Source organism: Pseudophryne corroboree, chromosome 4 (genome assembly GCF_028390025.1).
Source record: "Pseudophryne corroboree isolate aPseCor3 chromosome 4, aPseCor3.hap2, whole genome shotgun sequence".
Classification (NCBI taxonomy): domain Eukaryota; kingdom Metazoa; phylum Chordata; class Amphibia; order Anura; family Myobatrachidae; genus Pseudophryne; species Pseudophryne corroboree.
In genome coordinates this window covers 87,000,349-87,025,219 of record NC_086447.1, presented here as the reverse complement: position 1 = coordinate 87,025,219, position 24,871 = coordinate 87,000,349, and the positions used below count along the sequence as shown (strand labels likewise).

At 48.8% G+C, this 24,871-nt stretch overlaps 1 protein-coding gene across 1 annotated transcript in view; it reads left to right on the top strand.

The window, feature by feature from the left end:
* LOC134910843 (adhesion G-protein coupled receptor F1-like) overlaps positions 1–24,871 on the top strand; it is a 169,462-nt gene that overhangs the window by 51,462 nt on the left and 93,129 nt on the right. Inside the window, exons 5-7 of the mRNA XM_063919227.1 lie at positions 6,559–6,662; positions 9,222–9,280; positions 9,382–9,512. Coding sequence (XP_063775297.1) covers positions 6,559–6,662; positions 9,222–9,280; positions 9,382–9,512 — 294 coding nt within the window. The remainder of the gene's footprint in view (positions 1–6,558; positions 6,663–9,221; positions 9,281–9,381; positions 9,513–24,871) is intronic.

Genomic DNA, 24,871 nt, shown 5'->3' with positions numbered 1-24,871 from the left:
CCATCCTGCGTGACACTGCAGTGCCACTCCTAGATGGGCCCGGTGTTTGTGTCGGCCACTAGGGTCGCTTATCTTACTCACACAGCTACCTCATTGCTCCTCTTTTTTTCTTTGCGTCATGTGCTGTTTGGGGAGGGTTTTTTGGAAGGGCCATCCTGCGTGACACTGCAGTGCCACTCCTAGATGGGCCCGGTGTTTGTGTCGGCCACTAGGGTCGCTTATCTTACTCACACAGCTACCTCATTGCGCCTCTTTTTTTCTTTGCATCATGTGCTGTTTGGGGAGGGTTTTTTGGAAGGTCCATCCTGCGTGACACTGCAGTGCCACTCCTAGATGGGCCAGGTGTTTGTGTCGGCCACTAGGGTCGCTTATCTTACTCACACAGCTACCTCATTGCGCCTCTTTTTTTCTTTGCGTCATGTGCTGTTTGGGGAGGGTTTTTTGGAAGGGCCATCCTGCGTGACACTGCAGTGCCACTCCTAGATGGGCCAGGTGTTTGTGTCGGCCACTAGGGTCGCTTATCTTACTCACACAGCTACCTCATTGCGCCTCTTTTTTTCTTTGCGTCATGTGCTGTTTGGGGAGGGTTTTTTGGAAGGGCCATCCTGCGTGACACTGCAGTGCCACTCCTAGATGGGCCCGGTGTTTGTGTCGGCCACTAGGGTCGCTTATCTTACTCACACAGCTACCTCATTGCGCCTCTTTTTTTCTTTGCGTCATGTGCTGTTTGGGGAGGGTTTTTTGGAAGGGCCATCCTGCGTGACACCGCAGTGCCACTCCTAGATGGGCCCGGTGTTTGTGTCGGCCACTAGGGTCGCTTATCTTACTCACACAGCTACCTCATTGCGCCTCTTTTTTTCTTTTCAACATGTGCTGTTTGGGGAGGGTTTTTTGGAAGGGCCATCCTGCGTGACACTGCAGTGCCACTCCTAGATGGGCCCGGTGTTTGTGTCGGCCACTAGGGTCGCTTATCTTACTCACACAGCTACCTCATTGCGCCTCTTTTTTTCTTTGCGTCATGTGCTGTTTGGGGAGAGTTTTTTGGAAGGGCCATCCTGCGTGACACTGCATTGCCACTCCTAGATGGGCCAGGTGTTTGTGTCGGCCACTAGGGTCGCCCAGCTTAGTCATCCAGCGACCTAGGTGCAAATTTTAGGACTAAAAATAATATTGTGAGGTGTGAGGTATTCAGAATAGACTGAAAATGAGTGTAAATTATGGTTTTTGAGGTTAATAATACTTTGGGATCAAAATGACCCCCAAATTCTATGATTTAAGCTGTTTTTTAGTGTTTTTTAAAAAAAACACCCGAATCCGACAAAAAAAATTCGGTTAGGTTTTGCCAAAACGCGGTCGAACCCAAAACACGGCCGCGGAACTGAACCCAAAACCAAAACACAAAACCCGAAAAATTTCCGGCGCTCATCTCTAAAATAAACCCCCAGATGTCAGCTTTCGCTCCTGACTGCCCTGCATCACCGCCAGCGGGTGGGCTAGGAAATCTTATCCTTTACCTTGCAGCTCCAGTGGTGGGAGAAATTGAAGGAGGAGCTGTTGATGGGTCACATTCCGCTTGAGTTGACAATTTACTTACCAGCAGGTCTTTGCACCTCTGCACACTTGTGTCTGCAGGAAAGAGAGATACAACGTAGGCTTTAAACCTAGGATCGAGCACGGTGGCCAAAATGTAGTGCTCTGATTTCAACAGATTGACCACTATTGAATCCTGGCAAAGCGAATGAAGGGCTCCATCCACATGTCCCACATACTTTGCGGAATCGCTCCGTCTTAGCTCCTCCTTTAATTTATCCAGCTGCTTCTCCAAAAGCCTGATGAGGGTAATGACCTGACTCAGGCTGGCAGTGTCTGAACTGACTTCACATGTGGCAAGTTCAAAGGGTTGGAGAACCTTGCTCAAGACGGAAATCGTTCTCCACTGCGCTTGAGTCAGGTGTATTACCCCTCCTTTGCCTATATCGTAGGTGGATGTATAGGCTTTAATGGCCTTTTGCTGCTCATCCATCCTCTGAAGCATATAAGGGGTCATTCCGAGTTGATCGCTAGCTGCATTCGTTCGCTGTGCAGCGATGAGGCAAAAAAAGTCACTTCTGCGCATGCGTATGCGGCACAATGCGCACGCATGACGTACTATTACAACGAACGATGTAGTTTCACACAGGGTCTAGCGAAGCTTTTCAGTCGCACTGCTGACCGCAGAGTGATTGACAGGAAGTTGGGGTTTCTGGGTGGCAACTGACCGTTTCAGGGAGTGTTCGGAAAAACGCAGGCGTGCCAAGAAAAACGCAGGCATGGCTGGGCGAACGCAGGGCGTGTTTGTGACGTCAAAACAGGAACTGAACAGTATGAAGTGATCGCAAGGTTTAGAGCTACTCAGAAACTGCACAAAAAAAAATTGTAGCCGCTCTGCGATCCTTTCGTTTGCACTTCTGCTAAGCTAAAATACACTCGTGTGGGCGGCGGCATAGCATTTGCACAGCTGCTAAAAACTGCTAGCGAGCGATCAACTCGTAATGGCCACCATAGAGTGTTGAATTCCACCTCATTACCACCTCTTGCTTCAGTTAATGGCAGGGCAGGTTCAGGAGTGTTTGCTGGCGCTCCAGTCTTCAGCAGTGGCAGAATGTCGAAAGTGGCTCGCAATTTTTCGGGCCACCGACAGCATCTCCTGTACACCCCTGTAATTTTTCAAAAAATTCTGCATCACCAAATTAATTGTATGTGCAAAACATGGGACATGCTGGAATTTGCCCAGATGTAATGCACGCACAATATTGGTGGCATTGTCCGATATCACGAATCCCCAGGAGAGTCTAAGAGGGGTAAGCCAATGCGCGATGATATCCCTCAGTTTCCGTAAGAGGTTGCCAGCGGTGTGCCTCTTACGGAAAGCGGTGATACATAGCGTAGCCTGCCTAGAAACGAGTTAGGATTTGTGAAATGCTGCTACTGGTGCCGCTGCTACTGTTGTTGCTGCTGGTGGCAATACATCTACCCAGTGGACTGTCACAGTCATATAGTCCTTAGTCTGCCCTGTTCCACTTGTCCACATGTCCGTGGTTAAGGGGACACTGGATACAACCGCATTTTTTAGGACACTGGCGACACTTTTTCTGACGTCTCTGTACATTCTCGGTATCGCCTGCCTAGTGAAGTGGAACCTAGATGGGATTTGGTACCGGAGGCACAATACCTCCATCAATTGTCTAAATCCCACTGCACTGATGGCGGATACCGGACGCATGTCTAACACCAACATAAGTGTCAAGGCCTCAGTTATCCGCTTTGCAACAGGATGACTGCTGACATATTTCATCTTCCTCACAATGGCCCTCATTCCAAGTTGATCGTTCGCTAGCTATTTTTTGCAGAGCAGCGATCAGATAGTCGCCGCCTCTTGGGGAGTGTATTTTCGCTTTGCAAGTGTGCGAATTCTTGTGCAGCCGAGCGGTACGAAAATGTTTTTTGCAGTTTCTGAGTAGCTTTGGACTTACTCAGCCCTTGCGATCACTTCAGCCCGTCCGGTACCGGAATTGACGTCAGACACCCGCCCTGCAAACGCTTGGACATGCCTGCGTTTTCCTTACCATCCCAGAAAACGGTCAGTTGACACCCATAGGCGCCCTCTTCCTGTCAATCTCCTTGCGATCGGTTGTGCGAATGGATTAGTCACTAGAAGCATTGCACAGCAACGATGCTGTTTGTACCTGTACAACGCACGTGCGCATTGCGGTGCATACGCATGCGCAGTAGTAACCTGATCACTGCACTGTGAAAAACGGCAGCGAGCGATCAACTCAGAATGAGGGCCTAAGGACTGTTGGACAGTCAATTGCTTAGATGAAGTAGTACAAATGGTCTTCCGACTTCCCCTCTGGGATGATGATCGACTCCCAGCAGCAACAACAGCAGCAGTAGGCGTACCACTCAAGGATCCTCCCGAGGAATCCCGGTTAGGATAGGATTCGTCAGTCTTGCCAGGTCTACAGTCAGGTAGTCCTGCATGTCTACTGACGTTCATGGCTGAGGAGGAAGTTGACATTGAGGGAGTTGGTGGTGTGGCTTGTAGGGGTTGGGTACAAGAGGAAGAAGGGATTTAGGTGTCATTGGACTGCTTACGCTCTTACCCAAAGTTTCACAACTTGACACTGACTTCTGATGAATGCGCTGCAGGTGACGTATAAAGGAGGATGTTCCTAGGTGGTTAACATCCTTACACCTACTTATTACAGATTGAGAGAGGCAACACACGGCTTGACACCTGTTGTCCGGATTTGTGGATAAATAATTCCACACCGGAGAGGTGGATTTTTTGGTAGTTTGCCCAGGCATCACAATGGGCTTCTTCATCCCACGGACAACAGGTGTCTCCCCCGGTGCCTCATTTAAACAAACCACATCACCATCAGAATCCTCATTGTCAACTTCCTCCTCAGCACCAGCAACACCCATATCCTCATCCTGGTGTACTTCAACACTGACATCTTCAATTTGAATATCAGAAACTGGACTGTGGGTGCTCCTTCCAGCACTTGCAGGGGGCGTGCAAATGGTGGAAGGAGCCACCACTTCCCGTCCAGTGTTGAGAAGGTCAGGTATCACAACCGCCGTCACACTTGGACTCTCCTTGGGGATTTGTGATACCATCTCAGAATGCACAGTTCTTTTCTTTTCCAGCTTAACTCTTTTCATTTTTCTAGCGGGAGGATGAGGGCTTCCATCGTCATGTGAAGCTGAACCACTAGTCATGAACACAGGCCAGGGCCTCAGCCGTTCCTTGCCACTCCGTGTCGTAAATGGCATATTGGCAAGTTTACGTTTCTCCTCAGACCATTTACATTTCTTTTTTTGGTTCTTTTCACTGAACTTTGGCTTTTTGGATTTTACATGCCCTCTACTATCACATTGGGCATCGGCCTTGGCAGACGACGTTGATGGCATGTCTATGTCATGACTAGTGGCAGCAGCTTCAGCACTAGGAGGAAGTGGTTCTTGATCTTTCCCTATTTTATCCTCCAAATTTTTGTTCTCCATTATTTTTTGGGAGTAATATGAGACAATATGCGGCACAGGAATGACTGATGAGAAAGGACACTACCACTGGTCTGATGCAGCACAACACAACAATACTATAAGAGACTTGTGGTTGTTATTATTATTATACGGCAGCAGTGGACATATAGCAGCAGCGTATATATCATCACTGGAATGTCTGCACTGTGACTGGCTGGACTGATGCAGCACAATACACTGACTACACTGGACTGGACTGAGCAGCACAACACAGCACAAGACTCGCCACCCCACTTTCCCACCCCCACACAGACACTGGAGGATGGAGACACGTCCCCTCACTACACTAGACTGGAGTGAAAATGGCCGCGACGCGCGGCTCCTTATATGGAATCCAAATCCTGCGAGAATCCGACAGCGGGATGATGACGTTTTGCCGCGTTCGGGTTTCCGAGTCAGGCGGGAAAACCCGAGCCCGACTCGGATTCGGGCTCGGAAGGCAAAGTCCGGTAGGGTTCGGTTCTCTGAGATCCGAACCCGCTCATCTCTAATTGTAAGTCTAATTAGTTTAACAGGAAGTCCTTCAAAATTAAAGTTATACACGTGGAAATACTTGAAATTCCGCAGCGAAGCACGGGTATTCAGCTACTATCTAATAAAACTTATATATTAAAATTTACAATTAATCAAATAAGAGCGCCCCAAAAAGAGGTTTTACTTCTTTATTTTTTTTCTACTTTGCAAAAAGTTATTCCAGTAAAGTCAGTACATTAAACCTAGTGGAGCACCACCAACTACAATTATATAAACAAGGGATAGTTCATTTAACAATACGATTGTTGGTTAATCAATCACTTTTATTATTTTTGCACCTTAGTCTGGTGCTGGTTCAACCCCAACCCTTTCTACCAAAACATACAACTAGTAGGTGCTGCAGTAGGGCAGCACTGCTCCCTGTGCCAGTGCTGCCTCCTGAGTGCATGATGTCATGTTGTCGTGCCAAGGGGGCAGGGCCTCCAGCTGCAGGAACTACGTCCTCAAAACACTCTGGGTACTGTCCAGGCTGCATGCCCAGAGCACGAAATGCACTGCAGCAGTGATATTGGCTGCAGTGTGCTCTTCCAGGTACAAAGCCAGTCAGATGCAGCAATGGAGCCACCACCAGGACCCTGTGCTCTAGGTGACTGCACAGGTCCCACTCTCCCAGATATGCCTTGTAACTGGTTTGGTGGCTCTCCCGGACTCCTAAGATACTAGGCAAGTCTCCTACATGCTGCCCACTTCCTGACTAAACACAGTGGAGGATCTGGCAGCCATTTTGAGTGCTGTCTGGATTTTCAATTCAGTAGGACTAATGACATTTACTCCCAATTTCATTTAACACATCTAGTCCCAATAGGGTCAGTCCACTAAGTGGCCACTAGTGCCTCAAGACAGCTATAATTATATGTACTGCCTTTGAGTTACATACTGTATTGCAATAACTTTTTTTTATATAACGGCTAACTTGTATATTCCTCTCCCCAGTTACCATCACAGGATCATTTACCCTGAATGAAACCTTTACAACAGATCTTCTTGACCCAACCACAGTAAAGTACAAAGCTTTGGAATCCAATATAACGCTCACTGTAAGTACCCGCTCCCAACACATGACCCAGGAATGTATGGGTGATGCTAAGGGATTGGATTATTAGGGGTTTCATTCAGAGGTGGACCAGTGGTGCAAGTATAAATTTGTTCTTAGTGGTACTGATAATACAAATGTGTGTGGTGACATGTCATGAGGGTGCGTGGTCACACAAAACTAGGGAAGTAGCTACATAACAATAGGGGCATGGCCACATTATGCTACACACTGTAATGCCCATTACACATTATGCCAAACACCATAATGCCCATTACACATTATGCCACACACCATAATGCTTATTACACAGAATGCCACACACCATAATGCTTATTACACATTATGCCAGACACCGTAATGCCCATTACACATTATGCCAGACACAGTAACACCCATTACACATTATTCCACACACCGTAATGCCCATTACACATTATGCCACACACCAGAATGCCCATTACACATTATGCCACACACCGTAATGCCCATTACACATTATGCCACACACCAGAATGCCCATTACACATTATGCCACACACTGCAATGCTTATTACACATTATGCCACACATCGTAATGCCCATTACACATTATGCCACACACCGTAATGCCTTACATATTACACCACATGCTGTAATGCCTATTACATATTATACCACACACCGTAATGCCTATTACATATTGTACCACACACCGTTATGCCACTGACACCAATTATGTCCCACACAGAAAAATTCCCCTTGTATATTATGCCCCAGTGGTGGGTTGGTGGTACACATTTCTTAACAGCACCCTACTTTCATCACTGAAGTGGACACAGATGCTCCGGAGTCTTTTGGGAGTCGCCTGTCTGCTACTTTGTGCAAATAGTGCTACAAAGCCCTAGATACTAGATAGCACAGCAAGGTCATGGCAGGTCACCCAGGTTCGGTCTAGATAAGCCTATGGCCAGTCAGCACTGTGCCCTGGGATCCTGACTTTGCCACTTAAAATAAAAAAAATAAAAAAGACTTCAGTGTAGGGATGGGACAATGATTGCTTAAAATAGATCGACAGATGACTGTTGATGCCATGAAAAACATTAACTACAAAACATCAATGGTATTTTACATTTAAAACATTGAAGTTTTAGGATTAACACATGGGCTTCTGTTCCTGATACACACATATCACAACCGCCCAACTCTCCTCACACTTCTCACTGTCACCTCAGGCTCAACTACCACCATTATGGCACCCACACCAAGTAACTATGGCCCTCATTCCGAGTTGTTCGCTCGGTATTTTTCATCGCATCGCAGTGAAAATCCGCTTAGTACGCATGCGCAATGTTCGCACTGCGACTGCGCCAAGTAACTTTACTATGAAGAAAGTATTTTTACTCACGGCTTTTTCTTCGCTCCGGCGATCGTAATGTGATTGACAGGAAATGGGTGTTACTGGGCGGATACACGGCGTTTCAGGGGCGTGTGGCTGAAAACGCTACCGTTTCCGGAAAAAACGCAGGAGTGGCCGGGGAAACGGTGGGAGTGCCTGGGCGAACGCTGGGTGTGTTTGTGACGTCAACCAGGAACGACAAGCACTGAAATGATCGCACAGGCAGAGTAAGTCTGGAGCTACTCTGAAACTGCTAACTCGTTTGTAATCGCAATATTGCGCGTACGTCGGTCGCAATTTTAAGAAGCTAAGATTCACTCCCAGTAGGCGGCGGCTTAGCGTGTGTAACTCTGCTACATTCGCCTTGCGAGCGAACAACTCGGAATGAGGGCCCATATTGTGAATGTGACCATTGTGAACTGCTAAGTGGCAAATTAGATCATGTGTTCTCTGAGAGCCAATCGGAAACATTCACGGGAGAAAGGATGGATGGCAGGAAAGTGACCCTGTCGACCTAATGCATGTCGACCAATAGTGGTCGACCTAATGACTGTCAACCCAACGACCCATACCCGTTAACAACAGCCATGCTGCAGATTCAGCATGTGCGTTGTTCCCCCCACCGGCATCAGCAAATGTGTATGTACTTGCCGATGCCGGCACCCTGCCAGGTCCCCACCGCTGCCAATATCGGCGTCGGCAGGGGCTCGGCTAGTGTGTATGGGCCTTACGATTAAAAAAAAGAATAAGAGATCATCAGCTAGGAATAGATGAGCATGCCATGAACATAGGAAAGGAATCTTTACTGTAAAGGCAGCCAGGCAGATAAGCTGTAGAATCCCATATATGTGCTGGCCATGGCCAATTCGCAAACAGAATTTTAAAAGGACTGGATGCCTTCCTGCCAGTAATGGTATCTGTATCTATAATTAGTAGGGGACATTATGGGAAAGATTGAAAAAGCAAAATTAATGCAATGCCCCTTTAGTAGACAGCAAGGGAAACCCTCTAAACTAGCCACACCACGCATTTATGAAAGTTTCCGCGTGTGCCTCTTTTCAGTCTTGCCAACTGTGTAGCAATGTAGGATATCCGCCAACTATATTATCTTTATCTGCTATTTTATAATTGATTGACCATTAAGACAACAGCATTTGTTATAACACCTGTTGCGTTTCGTTGCAGCTTCTCAATGCTTACACACAGAGCTGTAACCCTATCGATGTGTCAGTGCTTGGCTTCAGGTAAAAAATGATTTAGCAAATTGCAAAATTAAAATGAAGGTCTGCACACGCTGAGGTCCCATGTGCCTATCATTTTGGATCTCTGTTTATATTTCCCCAAGTCCGGGAAGTGTGGTGGCAAGCTACAGGATGTCGCTATTCGGTCCACTCTCCGTCATGCAGGTGATAACCAGCGCCGCGTTGGCTGCACAATCTCTTCGTACCATCATTTCATCCAAGCTCTCTACAAAAGGTAATCAGTGTGCAAAGAGACAGCAATTACTATAGAGCACAGGTTCTCAAACTCGGTCCTCAGGACCCCACACAGTGTATGTTTTGCAGGTCTCCTCACAGAATCACAAGTGACATAATTAGCTCCACCTGTGAACCTTTTAAAATGTGTCAGTGAGTAATTAATACACCTGTGCACCTGCTGGGTTACCTGCAAAACATGCACTGTGTGGGGTCCTGAGGACCGAGTTTGAGAACCACTGTTATAGAGGGTAAGATGAGAGTTTCAGCAATTACAGTACAGCAGCTGAGAACAATAAGATGTCTGCTCCTGGACCCAACTGGTGGCTGTTTCTGATTAAAAGTTGGAAGCAAATCAGTCATACTGTATGTTGCTTCTAAACAGTGGGGTAAATTTACTAAGGTGTGAGATTTTTAGAACTGGTGATGTTGCCCATGGCAACCAATCAGATTCTACTTACCATTTATCTAGCTGCTTCTAGCAGACAGTAGATATAATCTAATTGGTTGCTATGGGCAACATCACCAGTTCTAAAAATCTCACACTTTAGTAAATTTACCCCAGTGTGTACACAAAATGAATATATATGTCTGTATGCATCTTGCCCTGCTTTGCCCGAACTTTATGTATATGCTTGGTTTCCTGCTATTCATCATCGTCGGAGCACACTTGCACCTACCCTACACTAGGTACAAAACCATACGACTGTTATAGGGTAGGCATAGTTACAATTTCATCTTTGGCTTCATAGCCCGCAGTCACTGAAACCTGCAAACCAGTATAGTCATTTATTCACTAGCGTAGCTGCGTTAGTGCGAAATGTGTTGTCTTGGCGTGTTCTGAGTTCTGGAGCATGCACAGTATGAAATGACGCAAGAAACGCATACCGTCAACTCTGCATAGGCCCCCCGAGTTTGAGGCACGACTAATGGCACACTAGCCAGTGGGGTGAGGTATGACTTGTCAGCGGGTATGAGACTCAGTGTCGACACCAATTAGGTTGACACCAAAAAGGCCGACACCCACTGGTCGACAGTGGCTAGGTCGATACTAGAAATGGGTTGACATGGCCATTATGTCGACATGAATAAGGCTGACATGAAAAAAGGTCCACGTGAGTTTTTATGTTTTTTTGTGGTCGTTTTCTCCGTCAAGTGACCGGGAACCCCAATTAGTGCACCGTGACCCTTTGCATGTCTTGCTTCTCCTGCCATGCTTCGGGCAAGGTGCCTCGCTCTGCTACTGCTGCGCTCGGCACAGGTTACCGTTCCCAATCGTGGTCCGCGTGGATTGTAAAGTATGAAAAAGTTTTTAAAAAAATGTGAAAAACTCATGTCAACCTTTTTTCATGTCGACCATGTTCATGTTGACCTAATGGCTGTGTCGACCTATTTCTAGTGTCGACCTAATTGGTGTCGACCCAGAGTCCGGATACCCTTGTCAACAGTAACATACATAGTAACCTAGTAACTAAAGTTGAAAAAACAGGATTTTGATACCTTCCGGTAAATCCTTTTCTCCTAGTCCGTAGAGGATGCTGGGGTCCGCTTCATGACCATGGGGTATAGACTGTTCCGCAGGAGCCATGGGCACTCTTAAGACTTTTCAATGGGTGTGATCTGGCTCCTCCCTCTATGCCCCTCTTCCAGATCTCAGTTATAGGAACTGTGCCCAGGGAGACGGACATTTCGAGGAAAGGATTTACTTTAAACTAGTGGTGAGATACATACCAGCTCACACCTCAACCATGCCGCACAACATGGCATTCAACAGAGCACACGCCAACAGGCATGAACCAATTAAAGCAACATGCTGATACTAATATAACACAACTTGTGTAACTCCAATCACAAAACTGCAGGTAAAGTACGTACTGGGACGGGCGCCCAGCATCCTCTACGGACTAGGAGAAAAGGATTTACAAGTAGGTATCAAAATCCTGTTTTCTCATACGTCTTAGAGGATGCTGGGGTCCACTTCATGACCATGGGGTTTATAGCAAAGCTCCAGTACGGGCGGGAGAGTGCGGATGACCCTGCAGCACCGATTGACCGAACTTGAGGTCTTCATCGGCCAAGGTGTCAAACTTGTAACATTTTTCAAATGTGTTTGACCCCGACCAAGTAGCTGCTCGGCAAAGTTGCAATGCCGAGACCCCCCGGGCAGCCGCCCAGGATGAGCCCACCTTCCTAGTGGACTGGGCCTTCACCTACGTCGGTAACGGCAATCCAGCCGTAGTATGAGCGTGCTGAATCGTACCTCTGATCCAACGCACAATAGTCTGCTTGGAAGCAGGACACCCAATCTTGGGAGCATACAGGACAAAGACTCTGTTTTCCGTTTTCGAGCTGTTCTAGCGACATACATCTTCAAAGCCCTAGCCACATCTAGAGACTTTGACTCAGTGAACGTGTCCAGTAACTACTGGCACCACAATAGGTTGGTTTATGTGGAAAGATGAAACCACCTTTGGAAGAAAATGTTGACGAGTTTTCAACTCTGCCCTATCTTCATGGAAGATCAGGTAAGGGCTCTTGTGAGACAAGGCCCCCAATTCAGACACCCGCCGTGCGGATGCCAATGCCAAAAGCATCACCACTTTCCAAGTGAGAAACTTCAACTCTATCTCTTGTAGAGGCTCAAACCAATCCGATTGAAGGAACTGCAACACCACATTAAGGTCCCATGGTGCCACTGGAGGCACAAATGGAGGCTGGATGTGCAGAACACCTTTCACAAAGGTCTGAACCTCTGGAAGAGAGCCCAATTGTTTTTGGAAGAACACTGACAAGGCCAAAATGTGGACCTTGATTGACCCCAATCGGAGGCCCGCCTCCACACCAGCCTGCAGAAAATGGAGAAAACGTCCCAAGTGAAACTCTTCCGTAGGACCCTTCTTGGATTCACACCAAGACACATATTTTCTCCAAATACGGTGGTAATGTTTCAACGTTACTCCTTTCCGAGGCCTGAATAAGGGTGGGGATGACTTCCTTGGGAATACCCTTTCGGGCTAGGATCCAGCGCTCAACAGCCAGGCCGTCAAACATAGCCGCGGTAAGTCTTGATACACGCATGGCCCCTGCTGCAGCAGATCCTCACGAAGAGGAAAAGGCCGAGGATCTTCTATGAGCAACTCCTGAAGATCTGGGTACCAAGCCCTCCTTGGCCAGTCTGGGGCAATGAAGATTGCTCGAACTCTTGTTCTTCTTATGATCCTGAGCACTTTTGGGATCAGCGGAAGTGGAGGGAAGACATACACCGACCGGACCACCCACTGGGCCACTAGAGCATCCACTGCTATTGCTTGAGGGTCTCTCGACCTGGAACAATATTTCTGAAGCTTCTTGTTGAGACATGATGCCATCATGTCTACTTGAGGAACTCCCCAAAGACTTGTCACCTCTGCGAAGACTTCTTTTGTGGAGGCCCCACTCTCCTGGATGGAGATCGTGTCTGCTGAGGAAGTCTGCTTCCCAGTTGTCTACTCCTGGAATGAAAATTGCCGACAGAGCAGAGGCGTCACTAGGGTTGGTGTCACCCGGTGTGGTAACTCATGGTGTCACCCCCCATGGACCTCCGCGTGCGTGCGTGTGTGTGTATGTATATATATATATATATATATATATATATATATATATGTATATGTATATATATATGTGTAAACACACACACATACGGTGATCGAAGAAGGAAGTGGGGATATGGAAAATTGAAAGGGGTAGTGTCCAATCAGAAGGGGGGTATCCTTAAGAGGCACTGGGTGAGAGGGAGGACACATGGTGGAGGAAGGGACTGAGGAGGACGGGGGCATTGGGTGAGAGGGGGATGCAGGGTGGGAGCAGGACATAATGGATAGAGGGACAGAGGAAGGGGGAGATGCTGGGTGGGAGAGGACGCAGAGTGGGAGAGGGACATACTGGGGACTGGGACGCTGGGTGGCAGAGGACGCAGAGTGGGAGGGGGACATGCTGGGTGGGAGAGGACGCAGAGTGGGAGGGAGACATGCTGGGGACTGGGAGGCTGGGTGGGAGAGGACGCAGAGTGGGAGGGGGACATGCTGGGGACTGAGACGCTGGGTGGGAGAGGACGCAGAGTGGGAGGGGGACATGCTGGGGACTGGGACGCTGGGTGGGAGAGGACGCAGAGTGGGAGGGGACATGCTGGGGACTGGGATCTGGGTGGGAGAGGACGTAGAGTGGGAGGGGGACATGCTGGGGGACTGGGACGCTGGGTGGGAGAGGATGCAGAGTGGGAGAGGTTTGGACGCTGGGTGGGAGAGGATGCAGAGTGGGAGAGATTGGGACGCCGGGTGGGAGAGGATGCAGAGTGGGATGGGGACAGACTGGGGACACAGGGTTGGAGAGAAACATACTGGACAGACTGTCATTTCATTTTAAAGCCTACCAGCTCCAGCGGCGGCAGGTACAGGAACCAAGCGCCCGGCGGTGCTCCTTCACCGGCAGTGACGAGATCCAGGCGCATCTCCCGTGCGCGCCCGGCGGTGCTCCGGCGGTGGCAGGCAGGGATGAGAGCCGGCCCGGGTACCCGCTAGCTGCAAAGACAGGAGCCGGGCGCACCCCACGTGGGCACCATACACTGGACTCCCATTCTTCCTCCCAGAATAATACATCTACGGTCTACCCCCCCGAATGGCCTGCCCTGCGGTGCCGGCGTGATGACATATATATATATATATATATATATATATATATATTATATATATATATATATATATATATATATACACATTACACTCACACAATATATATATAATATATATATATATATATATATATATATATATATATACAGTCACTGGAAAGGGCACTCTGGGATATCCATTGTAATAGCCGGGGTGCCTTCCCAAATGAATAATAGACAAATGCAGGTGTGTCCCCTTAGAGAAAGGAACAGGCGGCACTCCTCCGGACTTTTTCAAATAAGCTGTTGCTTTTAATAGAACAACGTTTAAGGCCCAATGGCCTTTTCATCAGGTGCAATAAAAGCGATAAAAGATGAACATACCTTATATATAAGAGGACTGTGAGTCCAACAGTGTGTCTCTCCCGCCTCTCCGCGGGTGGCGCCGGTACTGTGACGTAACCGGCGCACTGAACGTGACTCTGGGCAGCTGGACGAGATGCATGCTGGGACCGTAACTAAGGACACCAGCGGGCGGTTGCTGGGAAAGGCGTGTCGCTGCCGGGAGCATGCCGGGTGGGTAGTTAAGGAAGCCAGCGGCTGGTTGCTAAGAGCGGCATGACGTCACGGTGAGTGACATACTGCACCCGGCATCTATTGATTGCGGCAGTACAGACCCGGCGACGCCGCGGCGGTAAAAGTAGTCAGGCCAGGCGGGTGTACAGCTCTTTTTGGTGTCACCCTATTGAAGGGTGACACCTGGGTGCGGGCCGCACCCCCCGCACCCCCCTCATGACGCCACTGCGACAGAGCCTTTACATGTCTTTCTGCCCAGAGGAGGATCCTCGTCACCTCTGCCATTGCCGCTCTGCTTTTAGTTCCGCCCTGCCTGTTTATGTACGCGACTGCTGTTACACTGTCCGACTGGATCTGCACGGGATGATCTTGAAGAAGATGTACCGCTTGTAGAAGGCCGTTGTAAATGGCTCTCAATTCCAGCACGTTTATGTGAAGGCAGGCTTCCTGACTTGACAATTTTCCTTGAAAGCTTTCCCCCTGAGTGACAGCTCCCCAGCCTCGGAGACTTGCATCCGTGGTTACCAGGACCCAGTCCTGAATCCCGAACCTGCATCCCTCTAGTAGGTGAGAACTGTGTAGCCACCACAGGAGCAAAATCCTGGCCTTTGACGACAGGATTATCTTCCGGTGCATGTGTAGGTGGGATCCCGACCACTTGTCCAACAGGTCCCACTGGAATACTCTGGCATGGAAGCTGCCAAACTGTATGGCCTCGTAGGCCGGCACCATCTTCCCCAACAACCGAATGCACTGATGGGTCGACACACTTGATTGTTTCAATATCTGTTTTACCATTTTCTGGATTTCCAGAGCCTTTTCCACCGGAAGAAATACTCTCTGAACTTCTGTGTCCAGAATCATCCCGAGAAAAGACAATCTTGTCTTCGGTTCCAACTGTGACTTTGGATAATTTATGATCCAACCGTGTTGTTGGAGTATTGACAGGGAGAGTGTGATGTTTTGTAACAACTGCTCCCTGGATCTCACCTTTATCAGGAGATCGTCTAGTTAAGGAATTATATTGACTCCTTTTTGACGCAGGAGAACCATCAGCTCCGCCATCACATTGGTGAATACCCTCGGCGCCGCGGAGAGACCGAAAGGTAACGTCTGGAATTGGTAATGGCAATCCTGAACCGCGAATCTCAGATAAGCCTGATGAGGAGGATAAATGGGAACATGCAGGTAAGCATCCTTTATGTCTACAGACACCATGTAGTCCCCCTCCTCCAGACTGGAAATCACTGCCCTCAGTGATTCCATTTAGAACTTGAATCGCTTCAAGGAGAGAATCAGATTCTTTAGGTTTAGGATCGGTCTGACCAAACCGTCCGGCTTTGGAACTACAAAAATGTTTGAAAAATCGGCATGGGGGAACGTCTTGAAACTCCAGCTTGTATCCCTGGGACACTATTTGCCAGATAGAATCCAACCTTGGCTGAACAGTTTGAGACGTGCCCCCACCCGTGCGGCCTCCAGCAAAGGAGCCCAAGCGTCATGCTGTAGATTTGGCAGAAGTAAGGGTAGACTTCTGCTCTTGGGAACCTGAAGCCGCTGCTGACTTCTCTCCCTTTCCCCTAGCCCTACCTGCAAAAAAGGGGGAACCTCTCGCTTTTTTGTATTTATTGGGCCGAAAGGACTGCATGTGCGGGTGATATGTCTTTTTTGCCGGTGCAGGCGCAGAGTGCAAAAATGTCGACTTACCTGCGGTAGCCGTCGAGACTAACGCATCTAGTCCATCGCCAAATAAGGCCTCACCTTTATATGAAAGAACCTCCATATTTCTTTTGGAATCTGCATCCGCGTTCCATTGGCGAATCCACAACGCCTGCCGAGCCGATACTGCCATGGTAGCGGCTTGTGAACTCAAAAGTCCAATATCTTTCATTGCTTCTAGCATGTATGCAGCAGTGTCTTTGATATTCCCTAACTTAAGGAGTATCTCATCTTTATCAATCGTGTCAATTTCTGATGACACGCTTTCTGACCATTTTCAATAGCGCTACTCACCCACGCGCAAGCAATTGTGGGCCTCAGCAGTGTACCATTGGCAACATAAATGGATTTCAATGTAGTTTCCATCTTTCGGTCTGCCGGCTCTTTTAGTGAAGCCGTGCCAGGTGCAGGGAGAATTACCTTCTTTGTCAACCTGGACAGTACACTGTCTAACACAGGAGGTGACTCCCATTTTTTCCTGTCCTCCACCGGGAAAGGATAAGCTATCTGAATTCTCTTAGGAATCCGAAATTTATTTTCGGGATTCACCCACATCCCTTCAAAGAGAGTATTAAGCTCGTGGGAATGAGGGAAAGTGACCTTAGATTTCTTTTCTTTATAGAAATAAGCCTTCTCTTGAGGTACAGGAGTGGTTTCCGTGACTTCAAGAACTTACCTTATAGCTACAATCACATATTGTATGTTTTCTGCCAATTTATGATCTATTTCTCTGGAGTCACTATCGTCGACACAAGAATCAGTGTCCGTGTCGGTATCAGTATTCAGAATATTCTCAAATGGACTCTTATGTGACCCAGAGGGGTCGCCTGTGGATGGAAGAACAGAGCCCTGAAAAATCACATCCTCCACAGATTTTCTCCAGCACTCAGCATGAGATTCAGACTTATCCAACCTCCTATTGATATGATGCATACTATCACGTATTTCTTTCTCCCATGCAGGCTCCTGGTGTGCCGGCAGCGCCCCCCCCCCCCCATATACTTCTGTGTCCATAAAATGGGACACACACAGACACACTGGGTCTTATAGGGGACAGACCCACAGTAAAATCTGTCAGAGGGACACAGTTTAGGAGCAGCTAGTTCACAACCCCAGCGCCAGTATCTAATGCCTGTGAACACAGAATGCCCACTGACATGCAGTGCTTTTTATACAGTAAAACACACTTGTAAAGCACCAAATTCGCTTGCGCCCCCCCCCCCCCCCCCGTTTTGCACCCTGATACTTGTAGTCAGAAGTGAAGGAGGACCAGCGGTGTCTCTGCAGCCTGAGGAGAGAGAAAATGGCGCTGAGCAGTGTGCTGGTTGCCTGAGGAAGAAGCTCCGCCCCCGCAATGGCGCGTTTTTACCTCAGAAACATTTCATAATATTTATACTGGCGGGGGTAGGGCTGTGCCTGGGCATCTTATGCCCCCTTTTTGCCAGTTTATAGAGGTGTTTTGATGCCCAGTGCACCCCCCCCCCACCCCGCGCCCTGCACCCTACAGTGCCTGTGTGTGTGGCAGCAATGGCGCGCTGCGCTCCCGCCAGCCGCACTGTACCTCAGCCATCACTTTTCTTGATTGAAGATCTGTCTTCTTCTACTCACCTGTCTTCTGATTTCTGGCTCTGTGAGGGGGGTGACGGCGTGCTGTGGGAGTGAGCATCTAGACACGGCTAGCGTTCAGTACCCTTCAGGAGCTAATGGTGTCCTGTCAGCCAGAAGCAGAGCCATGAAACTCTTCAGGAAGTTGGTTCCTACTTCTGCCCCCTCAGTCCCACGAAGCAGGGAGACTGTTGCCAGCAGTTCTCCCTGAAAATAAAAAACCTAACATAAGTCTTTTCAGAGAAGCTCAGTAGAGCTCCCCTAGAGTGCATCCAGTCTGCCTGGGCACATTTCTAAAACTGAGGTCTGGAGGAAGGGCATAGAGGGAGGAGCCAGTTCACACCCATTGAAAAGTCTTAAGAGTGCCCATGGCTCCTGCGGAACTGTCTATACCCCATGGTCCTCTAGGATGTATGAGAAAAGACAATTGTCCATCGAGTTCAACCTGATTGTGGTCTCCTATACAGTCTTATTATAGGACTAGTTATGTTTATGTTAGGACTAGTTATATTAACTATAATGCGTGCCTACGCACCATAACCCTGAATATCTTTATCCAATAGGAATTTAACCCATTCTTAAAGGTGTTAACTGAGTCCGCCATTACTACTCTCTCAGGCAAGGAATTCCAAACACATATTGTCCTTACTGTGAAAAAACCTCAATGTGCGGAAACTCCTCTCCTCTAACCAAAGTGAGTGACCACGTGTCCTCTGTGCTGATCTTATAGAAAACAGGTCCCTCCCAAGCTCTGTGTATTGACACCTTATATATTTGTAGAGGTTGATCATGTCCCCTCTTAGTCTCCTCTTTTCCAATGTAAACATGCCTAGCCTTGCAAGCCTTTCCTCGTATTCCAGCGTCTGTATTCCAGCGTCTCCATGCCCTTGATTAGTTTGGTCGCCCGCCTCTGAACCTTTTCTATCTCCAGGATATCCTTTTTGTAATATGGTGCCCAAAATTGCACACAGTATTCAAGATGTGGCCTCACTAGTGATTTATATAACGGGAGTATAATACTCTCGTCCCTTTCATCAATTCCCTGTTTTATGCATGTTAATATCTTATTAGCCTTCATTACTGCAATCCTACTTCGGGTACTGCTGTGAACCCCTAAGTCTTTTTCCAGTATAGAATCCCCTAATATTACCCCATTCAGTCATCAGGTTGATATGAGAATGTCGAAAAGGTTCGAACTGTAACATGCAGCATGTCGACAGCGACCATGTCGATATTCGGCATGTTTACCTGGATAAGTCAACATGATGAACTGTCAACAAACCGTCCCTGGTGGTCTAGTAATCTCTTACCTTCTCCCAGCGGCAGTGGCAGCTCCATTGTCTTATTCCAGGTCCAGGTGGTGCTGTGACAGTGACTTCCAGTGTGTACATGTGACGCTGCAGTGTTCTAATGAGTATTTCTCCCCCTATTCCTATCCTAACCCTCCCCCTGCTACTTAACATTTTCCCCCCATACACCCCCACACACCACCCCCACAGCCTACTCCTAACCTCATCCCGCGGCCTAACATTCCCCCCCCCCACACACACACACACACACCACCCCCACAGCCTACTCCTAACCTCATCCCGCGGCCTATCCCTAATACCTGATAGCGGTGCCTATCCCTAACCGTTGGCATTCTCAGAATGTCAGCATTACCATTTCAGATGTTGACATTGTGAAGTTTGAGGATGTCAACCTGGTATCGACAGTTTGAACAATGTAGACATTTAGATATCAACATTGTGGCGTAGACATTATGGGGGAATTCAAATGTTTGAAAAGTCGGTTGGGAGTCTGTTTTTTCCTGTCTAGTAGATAGGAAAAAACAGACCCAACTGACTTTTCAAACAATTGACTACCCCCCCCCCCCACACACACACACACACCCCTATGAATGCCAACACGATTACTCTGGACCTGTGGTCATGGTCTCACGGGAAGGGAGAAGTCTTCCTACTGTACAACCTTAGATAAATTAGCACTAGTAACATTGCTGGATTTATGGCAAAAGGGGGCAGTTATAAATGACAATTACGCTAGCCAGGTCCTGGTTGATCACTAATATAATAGCGGGCGCAGACATTACACCTTTTAATGCAGCACACAGATACAGCATCAGTAAATCTGATTCGCCAGCTCCGTTGTTAGCTCCCTCTTGGCTTAATCCAATCAAAATTTGACCTGAGTATCGGCTGGATTGTTGGGAAAGCCCACTACGTAGGGCCTCTTGCAGTACCGTTGCTCAGTCAGGAATAACAATAAGCTGGACCCTAGGTGTAAACTTTTCTTGCTTGTTCATAGAATAGCAAGTACAAAAACCTAAACTTATCATTAACAGTCTCTGAATAGATTTATTTTAACATATAGGGGGGAAGGTAATTGGGTGTGAGAATCGGAACATGAAAGATTTTGGGAGAGTTTTTTTTTTTTAAAGTGGCGATCATTTACATGGCAATATCACCTTGGTTTTGCCATGTAAATGATTGGCACTTTTAAAAAAAATCAGAACTCTCACAAAATCTCCCACTTTCGGATTCTCACGCACTATTACTGTACATTCCCCCCTAATTATATTTTAAATATTATAATACCTATTAGCAGGGCCGTTGCAAGGTTTCTCGACACCCTTGGCAAAAATCCTCAACGGTGCTGTCCGTGCCCCCCCCCCCCCCACGCCTCTAAACCGCACATCAGTACCCACTTTCCAGGTGAAAGTGTGGAGGTAACATCTTAGAAGTTCAACAGTCGCTGTCTGCATTGAGTCTAATATGGATGCATCTGTCACAGTTACCCTTATCAGGGGCGTGTGTAGCAACACCCAGCGCACACCCTGGATCTCCCCTCGCCCGAAAAAGTCTGTGTTGCCACACATAAAAGTGTCATGGTCGTATACAGACGGGGCGTGGCCCCGTGGGGATACCGAGATCATCTCCGAAGATGCTGGGCTGCCCCGGAGACAGTCTTCTTGTGCTGCCGGCTCCTCATCTATGACAGGAGCCGGGTGCGGCAGTAGAATATCCCACTGCAACACCTGGCTCCTGTCACTGTAGAGGAACTGCCATTTTGGTGTCACCCCCGTCCAAGGGTGACACCTTAGTATAACCCCAGGGCCGGCCCTATAAAGATGCAAACTACGCAGCCGAGTAAGGCGCCGCACATAGATGGCGCTCTATCCGCGACAGAGCCGGGTCAGCAGCCAAGCACTCACTGATCAGTGCTGCTGCGGCCGTGGCTCATTCTTGTGCAGTGCATATGTAATGAATGACAGGGCGTCATGATGTCACGCCGCTCATTACAATATGCAGAACTGTGCTGGGGCAGGCCGCTACTGAGTTGGAGGAGCCATGTTTGAGTAGTCGGGACTCCGTGCCCGCGTGCCCACCCACCGTGCCATCCATTCCTAACACGAGGGACAGCTATTTAGGTATGCTGGTGGCGCTGAGCCAGGGGTTTTGTTTAGGATCATTAAGCTATTTGAAATTATTCATCTGTTTCGTGTTGGTGATGAGAATCTTATTAATGAATCTATGGGCTCCATACATCAGCCGGTCTAATTTTAACCAGGGCAGGCTGCTGCAGCATGAGTCCGACACCCCTTGTCTCCAACTCCCCCTATGTGCCTCTCTCCCTATCTCTCCCCGGTGTGCCTCTCCTGCTCTCTCCCTATCACTCACCCTGTGTGCCTCTCCTGCTCTCTCCCTATCACTCACCCTGTGTGCCTCTCCTGCTCTCTCCCTATCACTCACCCTGTGTGCCTCTCCTGCTCTCTCCCTATCACTCACCATGTGTGCCTCTCGTGCTCTCTCCTTATCTTTCTCCCTCTGTCCCTCCTGCTCACTTCCTATCTTTCCCCAAGTGCCTCTTCTGTTCTCTCCCTATCTCTCCCTCTGTGTGCCTCTCCCCTGCTCTCTCCCTAGCTCTACCCCGTGTGCCCTTTCCTGCTCTCTCCCCCTGTGTGCCTCTCCTGCTCTCTCCCTTTCTTTCCCACTGTGTGCCTTTCCTGCTCTCTCCCCCTGTGTGCCTCCTGCTCTCTCGCTACCTCTCTCCCTGTGTGCTTCTCCTGCTCTTTTGCTACCTCTCTCCCTGTGTGCTTCTCCTGCTGTCTTTCTACCACTGTCCGTGTGCCTTTCCTGCTCTCTCCCTTTCTCTCCCCATGTGTGCCTTTCCTGCTCTCTCCCCCTGTGTGCCTTTCCTGCTCTCTCCCCCTGTGTGCCTTTCCTGCTCTCTCCCCCTGTGTGCCTTTCCTGCTCTCTCCCTTTCTCTCCCCCTGTGTGCCTTTCCTGCTCTCTCCCCCTGTGTGCCTTTCCTGCTCTCTCCCCCTGTGTGCCTTTCCTGCTCTCTCCCTTTCTCTCCCCCTGTGTGCCTTTCCTCCTCTCTCCCCCTGTGTGCCTCCTGCTCTCTCGCTACCTCTCTCCCTGTGTGCTTCTCCTGCTCTCTTTCTACCACTGTCCGTGTGCCTTTCCTGCTCTCTCCCTTTCTCTCCCCCTGTGTGCCTTTCCTGCTCTCTCCCCCTGTGTGCCTCGGGCTCTCTCCCTAAATCTCCCCCTGTGTGCCACCTGCTCTCTCCTTATCTTTCTCCCTCTGTCCCTCCTGCTCTCTTCCTATCTTTCCCCCTGAGTGCCTCTTCTGTTCTCTCCCAATCTCTCCGTCTGTGTGCCTCTCCCCTGCTCTCTCTCCTTGGTGTGCCTCTGACCTGCTGTCTCCCTAGCTCTCCCCCTGTGTGCTTCTCACCTGCTCTACCCCTGTGGTGTATGAGATTACTGTGTGTGATGTGTTACATGGAGTTAATTAGATAACATTAAATGAGATCTTATATAGGGAGCAGAGGCTACCAGTGCAGCCTAGTTTGACACCTACTGCCTGCTTCTGCTACCGGTTACCACTTTAACAGTGCCAGGCCTGGGAGGGAATTCCCAGGGCCCTATCCCACTGGGACTTCTTCCACTTCCAATCCTACAGCTGGCTGCTAGCTACATTGCCTCCCCTGTCACCCGCTATCTCCCCCAGTCACCCACTACCTCCCTGTACCCTTGGGGTTACTAGTGTGTGGCCACAACCCTTATTGCCTTTAGCGCTTACTGCCTCATTAAAAAGTTTATCCCATCAAGGGGCGCCAAAATCTTTATTCGCTCACCAAAGAATTAAGCTCGGGCCGGCCCTGTATAGCCCGGACCCCCAGCACCCCCCTTATGACGCCATTGATCCTAATGTAGCCTTTATTTATGAATATCACTCCACATAGGTGGTATCGGGACATAGTTAGTATGGAAGTATGACTAGAGCTGCTTATGTAGGAGCCTGTGTATATCTATATACTGTATATATGTATTTATATATTATATATGGTCTGTTATGTTAAATTAATATTAGTACCCGTGATGTGGTAACTCTGAGGACGTCATGAGGTGTTTTCCAGACATTATCAGTTATAAATAGCCCCGTTGTATAATTAATATCGTTAAATGGAATGACCAGCTTTTGTCATTTATTATCTATATATATATATATATATATATATATATATATATAAATGTTATATGGTATTATTTCATGTCTATGAGGGCATCCCATAGACCCTCACATCATAGTAATGCCTCATTAAGCAGCAGGGCACGAGGAACAGTGGCAGCCGGCTCGTGCTGTCGGCGGGAAAACGGGGTCTTCACGAGACAGGGACTGCTCGCGTGGCCCCTGGGGCTCCCGTATAAAAGGAAGAGAAACAGCGTTGAGAGGGACTTGTGTGTGCGCCTCTGAGGGAGTAACTCCTTTCTCTCCCTGCCCGCCTCAAAGAGCTATGCTGTAAACATTGGCGGTGCAGTGGAGATGGAGAGAGGACTCCAGCGAGCGATAGCACACTGAAGATCTAGCGCATCCGTCGGTGAGCAGCGGGAGCTGTGAAGTGCTGAGAGCTGGGGAAGCAGAAACCGGCATCTCCTTCAGCCGTCAGCGGGCTCAAGAGCTGGGGAGAGCGGAGACCAGCGCAGCCGTCGGTGAGCAGCAGAAGCTGTGAAGAAGCGAGAGCCGGGGGAGCAGTTACCGGCACCAGCAGCTGAGAGACGCCGACATCAGGAGCCGCACAGAACCAGAGAGCCGGGGGAGCAGTTACCGGCACCCGCAGCGGAGAGAAGCCGACATCAGGAGCCGCACCGAGCCAGAGAGCCGGGGGAGCAGTTACCGGCACCCGCAGCGAAGAGAAGCCTACATCAGGAGCCGCACCGAGCCAGAGAGCCGGTGGAGCAGTTACCGGCACCCGCAGCGGAGAGGAGCCGACATCAGGAGCCGCTCAGAGCCAGAGAGCCGGGGGAGCAGTTACCGGCACCCGCAGCGGAGAGGAGCCGACGTCAGGAGCCGCACAGAGCCAGCGAGCCGGGGGAGCAGTTATCGGTCACCAGCAGCGGGGAGACACCAGCAGCAGAGAGCGGCCAATGTCCGGAGCCGCTAATGACAAGCATCCACTTAGCAGATTCACTGCCCACCAATGAAGTGAAAAGGGGGCGGAGCTACCCTTATACTACATGGTGAGTGACAGGAGTCACTTATTGAAGACAGCTGAGGTCTGTAAATCTCTTATATTCGCACTTAATCACCAGGAACACTACACCAGGGTTGCTTTACCGCAGGCATTTTTACCATCGTTAAATACTGTTATTAGTGGCTAGTATTTAATTTCTACAGTTAGCCCTCTATAGGAGCACTATAGATATATGGATTGTGGTTGGACGAAACCAATTAAGGAGCTCCGATAGAACTATTAACAAAATATATATATAATGAGAAACAAATATATATATATACAAAATACTGTGGCT